Source organism: Trichophyton benhamiae, assembly GCF_000151125.1.
Source record: "Trichophyton benhamiae CBS 112371 chromosome Unknown contix01456_5.r1.exp, whole genome shotgun sequence".
Classification (NCBI taxonomy): domain Eukaryota; kingdom Fungi; phylum Ascomycota; class Eurotiomycetes; order Onygenales; family Arthrodermataceae; genus Trichophyton; species Trichophyton benhamiae.
This window is the reverse complement of record NW_003315080.1, coordinates 89,957-102,976: the sequence shown is the minus strand read 5'-3', so window position 1 is coordinate 102,976 and position 13,020 is coordinate 89,957. Positions and strand designations below refer to the sequence as shown.

The 13,020-nt window shown below is 49.5% G+C and overlaps 6 protein-coding genes across 6 annotated transcripts; 4 read left to right on the top strand and 2 right to left on the bottom strand.

Annotated features, from left to right (window-relative positions):
* Positions 1 to 10: 10 nt before the first annotated feature.
* Positions 11 to 694, top strand: ARB_03018 (uncharacterized protein; the record flags this gene model as incomplete). Its single annotated transcript, XM_003010271.1, has 1 exon — positions 11 to 694. One exon carries the CDS (start codon positions 11 to 13, stop codon positions 692 to 694), a length of 684 nt encoding a protein of 227 aa, XP_003010317.1.
* A 220-nt stretch (positions 695 to 914) lies between these two features.
* Positions 915 to 1,838, bottom strand: ARB_03017 (uncharacterized protein; the record flags this gene model as incomplete). Its single annotated transcript, XM_003010270.1, has 2 exons — positions 915 to 1,199; positions 1,269 to 1,838. 2 exons carry the CDS (start codon positions 1,836 to 1,838, stop codon positions 915 to 917), a joined length of 855 nt encoding a protein of 284 aa, XP_003010316.1.
* Positions 1,839 to 2,796: 958 nt separating this feature from the next.
* On the top strand, positions 2,797 to 4,670 carry ARB_03016 (uncharacterized protein; the record flags this gene model as incomplete). Its single annotated transcript, XM_003010269.1, has 2 exons — positions 2,797 to 4,429; positions 4,624 to 4,670. 2 exons carry the CDS (start codon positions 2,797 to 2,799, stop codon positions 4,668 to 4,670), a joined length of 1,680 nt encoding a protein of 559 aa, XP_003010315.1.
* Positions 4,671 to 6,034: 1,364 nt separating this feature from the next.
* Positions 6,035 to 8,476, top strand: ARB_03015 (uncharacterized protein; the record flags this gene model as incomplete). The annotated part of the gene is made up of 4 exons (XM_003010268.1): positions 6,035 to 6,919; positions 6,982 to 7,688; positions 7,769 to 7,933; positions 8,005 to 8,476. 4 exons carry the CDS (start codon positions 6,035 to 6,037, stop codon positions 8,474 to 8,476), a joined length of 2,229 nt encoding a protein of 742 aa, XP_003010314.1.
* Positions 8,477 to 9,097: 621 nt separating this feature from the next.
* On the top strand, positions 9,098 to 10,515 carry ARB_03014 (uncharacterized protein; the record flags this gene model as incomplete). Its single annotated transcript, XM_003010267.1, has 2 exons — positions 9,098 to 9,384; positions 9,438 to 10,515. 2 exons carry the CDS (start codon positions 9,098 to 9,100, stop codon positions 10,513 to 10,515), a joined length of 1,365 nt encoding a protein of 454 aa, XP_003010313.1.
* Positions 10,516 to 10,597: 82 nt separating this feature from the next.
* ARB_03013 (uncharacterized protein) lies at positions 10,598 to 12,931 on the bottom strand (the record flags this gene model as incomplete). Its single annotated transcript, XM_003010266.1, has 1 exon — positions 10,598 to 12,931. One exon carries the CDS (start codon positions 12,929 to 12,931, stop codon positions 10,598 to 10,600), a length of 2,334 nt encoding a protein of 777 aa, XP_003010312.1.
* Between the last annotated feature and the right edge of the window lie 89 nt (positions 12,932 to 13,020).

Genomic DNA, 13,020 nt, shown 5'->3' with positions numbered 1-13,020 from the left:
ACAGATGGCGATGTTCTCCGTCGTCCTGCCGGGACGGCCATGCCTGACCGAAGCTGTGCCTATACAGCCAGACCCAAACACGCCGCCGACAAACTTCGCATTCACCTTTCCCGCCGCCCCCAAGTTCTCTCATATCGTCGTCTTCCTCCTACCGGGTGTTACTCTGCCCCCAGATGTCGCAGCAGCAGTATACATACAGTTCCCAAACCTGCCGGGAAACGGCCAGCCACAGCAACAGCAGCCCGAATTCCGGTTCCTGGGCGCAATAGCAAACGAGAAACCCTCAGCAATATTCAAGGTCAACCTGCCCGGCTCGCAGAAACCGATGACAGAGGCAGAGCAAGAGAACGAGATGATGGATGAAGGGGCTGCGGCCGTTGATCCGAACGCTATAATCACACTAGGGATAGCAATTGAGTCTACGCAGGTTGTCCGGGAGAAACTAGCTACATTACAGCAACCATCGACGGGCATGGAACTAGTAAAGAGGACTGGACAGCCGGGCATGACGACAAAGGTGTTGGCACAGAGGATTATTGGGAATGCTTTCAACTTCCTTGCGAGCTTTGCTGCTTCGGATCCTCGGGCTCAGGGTGAAGAGGTTGTGCCCTTGAAGAGTTTTAGAGACTGGTGGGCCAAGTTTGAGAGGAGGATAGAGGCTGATCCGGGGTTCCTAGAAAGAGAGGGCAGTTGAATCAATGCTGGCCATGGAGACTCCAGCTATATATATAATATATACCGCTCCCCGTTACTTGCATTACCTTAATATTTATAACTCTAGCGGTTTTTGCTTAAAAAAAAGATCTAGATCTATTCATTCTGGCATACTCTATCATAGACATATTATGTACGTTTCGTAACTCATTTACTGGTCGTGGATGGCACGTACATTGACGTACTTTGATATAGGACGATCACTCCTCAGCCAAGAACTTCAGGAAGGCCTCGCCGATGAGGACGCCGTCCTGCTTGTTGTCGATGACCTTCATAGCTTCGTCAAAGACATCTGAAGGATAATTGGCCTTTCTAGTTTGCATAATCTCCATGACAATGTCCCTGTTAAACTCGGGATGGCCTTGGACGGAGATGAATCTGCGGGGATTGTACATTCCTTGGATGGAGCACTTGGGCGTATGGCCGAGCGCAACGGTGTTGGCTGGAAGCTCATACACGACATCACGGTGCATCTCCATGATGTTCTATCTTGTCAGTTAGCCCACTGTTCCTTCTAAGCAAACCAGCCATGTAGATAGACACTCTTGACGTACCAGCTTCTCAGCGCCAAAGACCTCTTTGCCCTGGTCCGTCAAGGTAAGTTCGTGCACCGAGGCCTCCCAGCCGTTAGCGCTACGGCCGACTCTCGCTCCCAGCGCTCGCCCGATGATCTGGTGGCCGAAGCAGACTCCAATCAGCCTGACGCGATCCTGGGCCAGCACCTGCTTGGTAAACTCGACCAGCCTGTTTATCCAGGGCGTCGTCGTATCAAAGGAATCGAACTCTAGCCAGGCGCAATAACTAGTTAATCTACTAGTTCCGAGCAAAAAAAAAAAAAGGAAAAGCAGAGCAAAGGGGGTAGAGTAGGTAGCACACGCACTTGATCCGGAGATGAGGACGGCGTCGATGTCCTCGAGAGCCGGGAATTCATCGCCCCCCACGATATCGTACTCTGAGATGTCCAGCCCGGCCTCTGGATCGACGATGTCAGGCCTGTTCAGCGTCTTTGCCGACTGTCCCAGCAGCGCCTTGAAGACCCCTCCAAAGCGCCCGCCGTACTTTGCTGCGGTCTGCGGCAGGGGGTGGTCGCACTCGAGGACGGCGAGGCGGATAGGGCGTCTCATGGTGTCGTGTCTTGTGCTTCAGCTGGCGGTCTGGCCGGTGGTCGAGGGCGTCTCCTTGTCTCAGCGATGGCTCTCGCAGTCGCAGTCACAGTCGCAGTCGCTAGTTCGGTTAAAGACGAGCGTTGAAGCCGGCGATGGCGCCCTTCCTTGTCATCCCCGGCCGGCGATGAATAACGCGGGCGCTTAAGTAACGAAGTCACCACTGGAGCCAACGAAGTAACTAGTTAGGATCCACCGCAACTCCACCAGCTCCAACCTCATAGCTGCTGCTGCTGCTGCTGCTACGACAACGACGACGACGACGACGACGATAACAACGCATCTATACTGCTTCATTAAGTGACACAGAGAAGCAGTCCTGGCCAGAATGCTTTGGTGGAGCTCGTCGTACACAAGACTAACTATCTCGATGTCGACCATAATAATACCCACGATCAACAGGGGCCGGAGGCTGAAATATCAACTCTAACCTGACGCCTCCAAAAGAAAAGAACCAGATAGTGGCTTAATAGTTACTGCAGGAACTTCAGCAGGTTGGTCTCAGGGAAGAGGAACAAGACGAGAGGCGCTGTCAAGATGGTTCGTTTCGAGCTTTTTGCAGCCTCAGCCAGGGATTCCCTTTTTTTAAGGTCCCACATCCTACCAGGCAGCGAGCAATCAGCATTTCTATCACAAAAAACTTGGGCTAGAGATTTCAGTCCTGTGTTACGAGGGCTGCTTTTATCATCATGTCTACAATAACCCTTGCAAGCATGGTATATATAAGGAGGCTGCTGGCATAGAGCAGGTAGGTCGACTTTGCAGGGATTGTCAGTTGCGGTCTTGTCTGGCCTAAACCTCGGGGGAGAAGAACATCGAGTTACAGGACAGTGAACGCGAAGATATTTGACTCCATTGCGGAAAGCCACGACCAATATATCGATACTCCGTACGCGGCCTGGGCTTTCTAAAAAGGCAAATGGCTCCGGCAACAGCTCAGAGTGTGGACGAAGAGACGCCTCTGCTTCGTTCAGATGGAGGTGACGAATTCCCAGGTTACGACATAGCCAGAGTTCAGTCGGTTATCAGTGCAGATGGAATTGAGCCCACGTTCCAGGCCGTTATGACTCCGGAAGACGACAGATCCTCCTGCGCCAACCATGGAGCAGCAGCAGACAGCCAAAAGAAAGAGGCCCATCCTCACTTCATTAACGTTACCCAAAGAGAATTCTGGGCCGTCTTCTCCGGAATTTTGTTCGCCTGGCTGATAGCCATGTTTGACTCTACGTTGATGGCCTCCATTCATCCTGCGATTACCTCACATTTCAACGCCGCGAACTCTGCAGCATGGCTCTCTACCGTCTTCCTGTTGACTTCGACTGCCTTTCAACCTGTGTTCGGCCGCATTTCCGATGTCTTCGGCAGACGGCCGGTCTACCTGTTTGCCGTTGCTGTTTTCTTCATCACAACAGCCTGGTGTGCTACTGCTCAGAGCATCACCAGCTTCATTGCTGCTCGTGCCTTTTGCGGATTGGGTGCCGGAGGGGTCGTCTCGGCGGGGATGATAATTAGCTCTGATCTCATCCGGATAGAGTACAGGGGCATGTATCAATCATATATCAACCTGTGTAATGGCATCGGTTCGTCATTGGGCGTGGCCTGCGGTGGCTATATAGCAGATACTCTTGGATGGAGGGCCGCGTTTGGCATTCAGCTGCCCTTCATCTTTGTTTACTTGATAATATCATATTTTGTTGTCCCAACTTCCCTGGGGCCAGAACTCGCTCGCAATGAAGGCTGGACGCTCACGCAAGCAGCCAAAACCCTCGATATAAAGGGCTCGTTCCTGCTCGTCACCGGAGTCACCTCATTATTGCTTACTTTGAATCTGGGAGGAAACGTCCTGCCTTGGTCTCACCCAGTCATCATTGTGTCTCTTCTCGTGTTCTGCGTCTGTCTGATCCCATTCCTGAAGATCGAAGCAAGGGCCAAACGACCGGTCATGCCGTTGCCCCTGTTGTCCACCTTCCCTCAGGCAAACCTGATCCTGTCGAATTTCTTCGGAACAATGGTTATCAACACCATCCTGTTCAACATGCCCTTGTTCTTTCAAGCGGTCAAGCTGGAGTCTCTAACCAGCTCTGGACTGAGAATCCTTGCTTCTTCGCTGGCTATCATGGCGTCTAGCGTTTTCACGGGCTTCTTCATCACCTGGAGCGGACGATTGAAACCCATGCTCATAATAGGGTTCGTCTTTTTCATCATCGGCTGTGCCGTCACTAGCTCCATGAACAGAGATACTCCCGGGTGGCTTGCTATGCTCTTTCTCTTACCATCAGGCTTCGGCCAGGGCTTCGCTATGCCAGCCACTCTGGTGTCGACTCTTGCAGTCAGCCCCCAGGCTGAACAGGCCGTCACCACCACCACTCTCAGCCTTTTCCGTAATCTGGGATCGGTCTTTGGTGTTTCGGTAAGTAGCTGGACACTGCAGAATGCTCTAATCTATTACTTGACGCAAAGTGTCACCGGGAACGACAGACAAGACATCATCAAGCGGGTTCGCCAGTCTATTACGGAAATACATCTGCTGGACCCGATACATCAAGGTGAAGGTGCGTTGAAACCGTTACATTTGCCCCTTGTACTCCGTCCACTTCTTGTGCCTCAGCTGCCGGGCTGACCAGTTCTGACACCCTGTAGTTATCCAAGGTTATGAGCAGGCGCTTCACCTGACATTTATCGTCGGTGTTGCATGGGCGACAATGTCCCTGCTACTCGTACTGCCCGTCAGGCTAGCTCGGCTAAGCCGAAAAGCGTGATGGTGATGTCCCAACATGGCTATCATGTCGATAAGCTATTTCGACATGTCACAGAAGCGTTGTCGGGACGCCATTGTAAAACCTGTGTAAGTGCACACAGGGCCTACCTATTACCAGTTTCACGGACTCACTCCCTTCTCCAGCATGCTGACCACCATTCCTACTAGAAATTAATAATATCTTCATCTTTCCATAGAATAATAAGCTATATGACCAGCCTGGGTTATCTGAACTGCAGTCAGTATAAAAGGCCGAATTCCCTCGATTCCTCCAGACATCCTCTCTATCTCCTCTCTACGGCCCCCTTTTGACCAATTATTAAATCTCTTCTTAGTAGCACAAGAACCCTGGGCCGAAAACAGCAAATAGAAGCAAAAAAGAAAGGAAAGAAAAAGGATAACTGGGACGATGGCCAAGCTGGTTTTGTCCTCCCTAGGCCAGATGCAAATATGATCTCTGGATTGCATTTCCATATTCATCTTCCAATTAAGTCATCTTTATCGAGATTTTCATAAATAATTGGAATATCAGAAACTCTGGCTCCCGAGAACCGCAACCCTGGGTTGCCTGGTCGTATAATTACGAGGCGTAGTTAGGCTCGATGATGTGCATAGTTACATGGTCCTCAGCTAGCTATGTACATGCCGGCCGGCCTAGTGGCCCATCAAGACGAAGCAGAGGAAGACGATGAAGCTGAAGCCTTGTCTATAATTCCCGGCACTTAAGGCCTCGTTGTTGGTTGGATGGGCCACAATTCTATTTCATATCGCTTTAACTAACTAGCTAACTAGAGTAACTAGTTTTTTTCTTTGGCTAAGCACTTTTCTCCAGGCGAAACAACCAACTCCCACCGATGGACGCTGGCCCTGAGCTCTCCTACACCATCGCCTTCCCGCAGTAAGCTCTCTGATTGACCGTGCATGATACACGATGCCACCAGGAATGCGCATTAACCAGCATGTCTCCTAGATCGGTCGATACGAAGCCTGCGCAGCGCGAGTGACCTACCAGCGACCTACCAAGCAGCCGTCCAACCCCAGGGCAAGCTGCAAGTACGACATCAAGTGCTTAGCCCTATGGGCCATCCCGTGCTGGCCAGTCATCATTGAGCTGGATCACTGCAATCCTCCAGCAGTCGACAGGCGACTGGCTTCCTGACTTCCCGCCGGGCACAGAGAAATGCGTAGGTGCTGACGGCTCGAACACCAAACGGGGAGAAATCCACAACTTCCGCTCCCACCTTGTCTCCCCTCCCCCGGCCCTCTTGCCTGCCTGCGTACCTGTCTCCTGGTTCCTGGCTCCCATCTATCCCTCTATACTCGCAGTCGCTTGGTCGAGGTAGCTTTATAGGGCCATTCTTACGGCACTCGGGACGACTCTTATGAGGTTAGGATATCCATGGCATCTAGTGTTGGTCAGCAATTGATGCAGGAAAACGAATTCGATACTTCTCTGGCGTTGTCGTCTGCGAATCCTATACCTTCGCTGTCAGAAAGTAGTGAGGTCAGAGGCTCTTACCAGCTTCTACCTGCTGCGCAAGGGCCTGGTCAGGCAGCTGAACGGCGGAAAAGCATCGGGAAGAAAGACGCTGGCGAAAGAGACGAGGCTTCTGCCCCTGTCGGCATACAGCCAACTGCCGGTACCGCCAGCAGTCCAGGTGCAGCAAAGGGTGCAGCGACATCGAAGCCGAAGCGAGTGAGGACAGGATGTTTGACATGCAGGGAAAGGCATCTCAAGTGTGATGAGGCTGTTCCGCGCTGCCTCAATTGCCAGAAATCAGACAGGCAATGCAAGCGTGGAATTAGGTTGAATTTCATCGATACGCAGGTCGCTGCACCGCCGTATGCTGCGCCATCTCCGCAGACATGGCAGATCAACTTTCGAGACGAGTCGAGGGAGATAGCTTCCGAATACCTGGGCGGATCTGAGAGATATCGCCCCATAAAGAATGAGGAGTTTACCAAGCCCATTGGATTTGGGTTTGCCAATATAATGGGGTTTTCCATGCCCTCTCATCAGACTCTAGCCAGTGCACCGGCCTTACTGACATTTCCTGATGCCCCGTCTGCTGAAGGGTACGAATCTATGTTTCAAACGACTCAGCAGCCGCCCTCTTCTAATCATGTAGTTCAAGATCAACCTATTCCACAGCCACCAGTGCTTACTCTAGCACCTCCAAGGGATCCGAAACCATATCTAAATACTCCGGAAGAGGTGCTTCTCATGCAAGTGTTTGTCGAAGAGGTCGGCCTATGGATGGACTCAATGGATGCCATGAAACACGTACGTATTTGTTCTCCATGTTCCAAAACTTCCAGGTTAAAACCGCCTGCTCACCTGTCCAGTTTACTCGTATAATACCATTCTATGCTCTTGGAGAGCCAATGCTTTTGAATGCGCTGCTAGCATGTGGTGCCCGCCATTTACATCTTGTGAATGTGACGTACAAGGAGGAGAAAGCCTTGTTCTACTACAACTCTGCCACCCAGGATCTTCTCAGATACCTTCAAAATCCTAACCGAGACTCTGCTCTGTCTGCCACAACTGCCGTGGTCCTCAATGTCTACGAGGTCATGTCTACAAAGGCAACTCAGCGGATGAACCACATAGCAGGAGCCCGGGCTCTTATCAAGGAATGCCGCTGGGACGGCAGATCGACCGGAGTAGGAGGTGCCTGTTTCTGGCTAAACGTCGGTATGGAGCTATTAAGCTGTCTTCATTACAATTGGAAACTAGCCTGGGATCCGGATACCTGGGGAGTGGATATGAATATGGTTCCGGCTGAGTCTAGTATTGTCGGGAACGAGGAATTATGGACGCATAGGATAGTGTACATCTGTGCAAAAGTCGCTAATTATCGAACAACAAAGCATCAACCTTTAGTTCATGAAAGACAGAGCCACGAGCCCGATGTAAGTCGACAAAGCGACGAATGGAATAAAATGAAAGCCTGGTGTGATGAATGGGAGAGATGCATACCTCGGTCGATGCGGCCGCTCGGGTACCTGCAGCCGTGGCAGTCGAAGACAAAGTCTTCATTCCCCGAAGTTTGGTAAGTTCCCACTGTTATCGGAGCAGAGGAATATGCATCTGCCTATATGCTAATTGCTTTCATACTGACATAAGGATTAGGCTTATCAAGAGATCTTCCGTGGTTGCCCGACTGTTCTACCACACTACATGTGTTCTTTTGGCAAAGTCCCATCCAACCGAGTCCCAGTTTAGCGAAAATATGCTAGCTATCCAGCAGAGCCACGCAAATGACATCTGTGGCATCGTAGCACATGTCAAAGATCGGTACGTTTTATCCGGCATGCCCCTTTCCCGCCATCCATCTATCTCGCGCCATACTAACATAGCTATTCTAGTGGTGTTGCTAGCGTCTCCATTCGGTGTCTGATAATAGCGGCTGAATGCCTTGTCAACAGGGTCTCACAAGAGCAGGTTCTAGATATCATGGATAAAATTCTCAAGGAGACCGGCTGGAAAATCGGACCTCTTCAGCAAGAGCTAGTGCAAAAATGGGGATGGAATGTCAAAACCGAAGGCCAGCCAATGCCACAGGACCAGCACCAACACCAACATTCTCACCAACAACATCAACAGCCTGCCATGACCTCCATCCCTACAACCTCAACAGCTGCGGGCCCTATGAACATGAACCCTTCCTTGCTACCTCCCGAAGTGGGCCTTGTCCCTCCTCGCCCTGCTATTCCACAAGGGATCGTTAATCCAATGATGGCGGCTGCTGATTTTAACGCAGCCAACCACCCATATCAGAATCATTACGTCGCACCACAAAACACTCCGCAGGGCAGTTATCAATACGGCAATTACTAGTTTTTCACACGATAGCAAAGCTGGATAGATGTCGCATAGCTTTTGACATGGCATGGCGCATGGACTTTCAAACTGCATGGGGGGAGCTCGTACTTGTTTCTTTTCTCGGCATCGGTATATTTTCAGGTTGACTACCATTCTCCGGCGTCTGTTTGGTGGGCTCAAAACAACATACATAATTCCCTTGTCGCTATATTGATTCTTATCTTGTTGAAATATGGGCTCAATAGGCCGGAAATGATCTAAAATGTCAGTTAGATCGTAGCCGACGGCCCGGAAGAGGACTGGATTTTAGCATATCATCGCTGTTGCAAGTATTTAATGGAGGAAAATTGCATATAAATGGAGTACTAGTTACCGGCTTTTATTCTTTTATCATCTATCAAGTTGGTGGTTCTTTTTAACTAGTTACTCTAGCTATAAAACTTGGTAGTTTATTTAGTTGCTAATTGATAACTTCCCAGAGGCCAAGAACTAGTTTCTTTCCACCAAGCTTCGCCTTCTTGAGACCACACACTTTGTACCAAACCATCCAGAGGAGGACTACAATAATCCCGTCCAAATATACCCAGAAAAGAATATCTACGTTATATAGCCGAAAATTCCAGTGGCATAGCCAATATGGCGGCTTCTGACCTATACCAACAAGGCCCTTCAGACCCAAGCCAAAAACACCCTCCGGCAACGCCTACTTATGTTCTTAGAGGACACGCAAGCCCAATACACTCTCTCAATTTCTATGGCTCCAACTCAAGACTTATTTCTGGGGATGCCGATGGATGGGTTGTTGTATGGGATGTGACTAGTAAACGGGCGGTAGCCACCTGGAAGGCTCACGAAGGATCTATCTTAGCCGTTGTGGGAATTGAAGTCAACTTAGAAACAGGTGTGGAAAGGAGAATACTGACGTGAGATTCCTGCTATATCTCACCGACTGGGTGTATCGACTAACAAGCTATAGACACGGAAGAGACCATAAGCTATGCGCCTGGAGGTTAAATGAGAAGGACGAAGACATCGTGGGCAAGATACTTCCCTTGGACACGCAAAATAACCCACAAGCTGGAAACAAGCCGTGGATGTTACATTCTCTATCCGTTAACGCTCTGAATTTTTGTGGCTTTGCGTATTGTTTTCTCCCACACAGGGGTGAGATTCAGTCTGAGGACACGATCAACGCAGAAAACCAAATGCTTCTCGCAGTACCAAATGCTTTGAATACTGGTGGTCTTGATATCTTCCACCTGCCGTCTGAAAAGCGGCTATGTGTTATCTCACCAGAAAAGGAGATTAACACTGGTATGGTGATGGCATTAGAAATGTTCATACCTCCTGAAGGAGAAGACCTTTATATCGTTTCTGGCTACGAGGATGGAAGTGCCATGGTCCACGCCTGTCGAGGGGCCATTAACCGGTTACTTATTGCGGAGGAGGATAATTCTAACTCTTCATGGAACTGGGAGTTACTATATACAAACCGCCCACATTCACAGCCAATTTTATCACTTGATATCTCACCCTGCTTGGAACGAAAGTGCTTTATCACTTCATCTGCAGATGCAATGATCGTGAAACACGCTATTCCAAGGCTGCCGCCAACCCTGGAACCTGATGTTACCAATATTAGAAGCGCAGTAGAGTCAGCGCATTTGAAAGCTGTGAACACTAAACATTCTGGACAGCAAGGCTTGAGAATTCGATCGGATGACAAAATATTCGCTACCGCAGGATGGGACAATAGAATCCGAGTTTACAGCTGCAAGTCAATGAAGGAGCTAGCAGTTCTGAAATGGCACAAGGAAGGGTGCTATTCTATTGCATTTGCCCAGGTCAATATGGACACTGGAGACATAGGGACGACTAGAGGTGCAATAGGTCCCAATACAATGCAGGAGGATAAAAGTACGGATCTTACGATTAGGAATGAACCCCGTTCTTTGGCAGAAATCAAGCAGCAGAGAAGCATCAAAGCACAGTTAACACATTGGATTGCCGCCGGGTCAAAGGACGGAAAGGTCTCGCTATGGGATATATACTGAGTGTGCACAACGCTGTCAAACATGAAAGGAGGAGAGGGAAAAAAAAGTAGTATCGCTCAACTGCATCATCCCGGACTCATCCTTAGGCGATATTGAACTCATTTGCCGCGGCCATATGTTCTCTCATCTTCTTCCGCATTTTATCAGCCGCACTATCATTTTTGGGACCGGAATCATTCTTCTTGTCACTGGAATCTACCGTCCTGTTTGCTTTGAACGCCTTCTTTGTCTCCTCCTTGCCGGTTCGAAGTCCAGGAACATTGATCTTCGTTGGCCTGTCTCGCAAGCCGAAACCTTTGGCCAGATGGCCTAGATGCAGATCCTTTATGTTGAAGTACTCCCTCTCGCTTGCAATATGTGTAGCGTAGGCACGAATATGAGATTGAAAAGCTCGACGGGCCATTTCCAGGATACTGGGGTTGTCCAGGGTCCAACGTTCTATATCTAGCTGGAACTCAGTGGCTGCCTCTTCCCAACCCTTGCCATTAGTCCGTCCAAATCCTCGCTTCAAGATGTCGCTTTCATCACTGCGGGTCACAGCCTTGGTGTTGTTGTCGCGATACCCGCGTTTTAGAACATTGATATATCCTTCTTCACTTCCCGGAAGAAGGAAGATCATAGCACGACCATCACGACCCAATCGAGCTGTACGACCGATACGGTGAAGGTGGTCATCAGCGGAGAACGCAGGGTCGTACTCGATGACAAAGTCAACATTCGGTAGATCGAGACCCCGAGACGCAACGTCTGTACATATTAAAACCGAGGTGTCCTTTTGTTTGGCAAATGCAGAAAGCGTGGCTGTTCGAACATGTTGAGGGAGCGATCCATGGAGTTTATGCAGTATTACCGAGTTGTTCGGGTTTGATAATGTTGGAGATTCGGCTACTGTTCCTTGGGTAGATGAGTTAGTTGTAATTGCCGCTTCAGCATTCGAGTCTTTCTCCTCCTTTTCTTCTTCCTCTCTTTCCTTCTCTCCCTTTCCAACGCTTTCAGTACTCTTATCCGACTTTCTAGTGAAAACCTCGAAATGGTAATCCACTGAATCCGCGCAAGAAACAAAAACGATAGCTTTCATAACGGTTCCCTTGCGTATAAAGGTACTTTTGAGAAGGGCTGTCAAGGTAACAAGCCGAAGCTTTGATGCAACAATTGCGAACGACTGCTTCAGCTGAGCTGGTGCTGAGAATTCCAGAGACTTTTGCGCATCTCCAGCCTGGGAAGAGGTATCTTCAATTTCATCCGCCGGATCAGCCTGTATATGAACCGCATCCTTCAAACTCATCTCTCCTAGACGCTGCACGTTCATCTTCAGCGTGGCAGAACATAGTACCGTTAACCTCCTTGGAGGAAGATTTTCAATCTTTGATGTCGGTCGCCTTTTAGAGTCCAACTTTTTAATAATATTCTGAATCTCTTCTTCGAATCCTAACTCCATCAATCGGTCGCCTTCGTCTAGCACAAGCCATCTAACAAGGCCCACGTCAAGAACTTTGGTATTATCTAGATGATCCGCAAGCCGTCCAGGAGTAGCCACGAGGATATTCAACCCCTTCCGTAATCTTGCTTTTTCTGATTTCTTCTTCTCTCCACCGATAACTGTGCCAGCAACAAGCCAATGAGCACAGTTAAGCAAACTATCAAGTACCACAGATATCTGCTTGCAAAGTTCTCGAGTTGGTGCAAGGATAATAGCAAATAAACCCGAGTCTCGGTGAATCGGCGTGGCTTGACCTTGGCCTTCCTCTGTGCTTTTTCGGCCAGATAGGTTCATCAGCCGTTGTACCAGGGGTAGGAGGTATGCAAGTGTTTTTCCAGATCCAGTCTCTGCCTGTATAAACCCATCGCAATTCTCTTTTAGCAACTGTGTAATTGAGCTCTTTTGAATCGCGGTAGGATTTTTCAACTTTAATTTGGTCAGCAGGTGTGCTGCGAGCTCTGGCGATAGCCCGAGGGACGTAAACGTATCGATACCGTCGACGAGAGGGGCATTGGAAGCTTTCGTGGCTTCAGCATCATCATGCGCTGTAGATTCTTCCGCCGTAGGTACAGTCTTCGCAACGGGATTATACGAGAAAAGCGACGAGATAACCTCTCTTTGCGGGCCAGTGGCATATTTGCTGCTGGAGTTATTGGAAACTCCTGTTATGGTAGCAGTGCTTGGTTGAAAATCTCCATTATTGAGTCTCTGTCGCTTCGGTGGGCGGCTGGATACACCTCCATGGTCCGCTTCTCCCCCTCTTTCACCCCGTCTACTGTCATCTGTGGTAAATGGTTGCTTCGATTTCTTGTGCCGGTGGTCTGCGATTTTTTTGGCGACGAGACGATCCTTCCACTTGCCGCCTTTAAATTTCTGTTGCGAGCTGATAATCCCGTCTCCCACGTCAAAATTCATAAGCATGCCATCGTCCGCCATGATGATGACCAAAGTAAGAGCGGAGCACTTTGGTATTGTTTCGTTGATTTCTCTCTTTTGCTCTCTCCGGCGTTGCAGCTGGAGGGTGA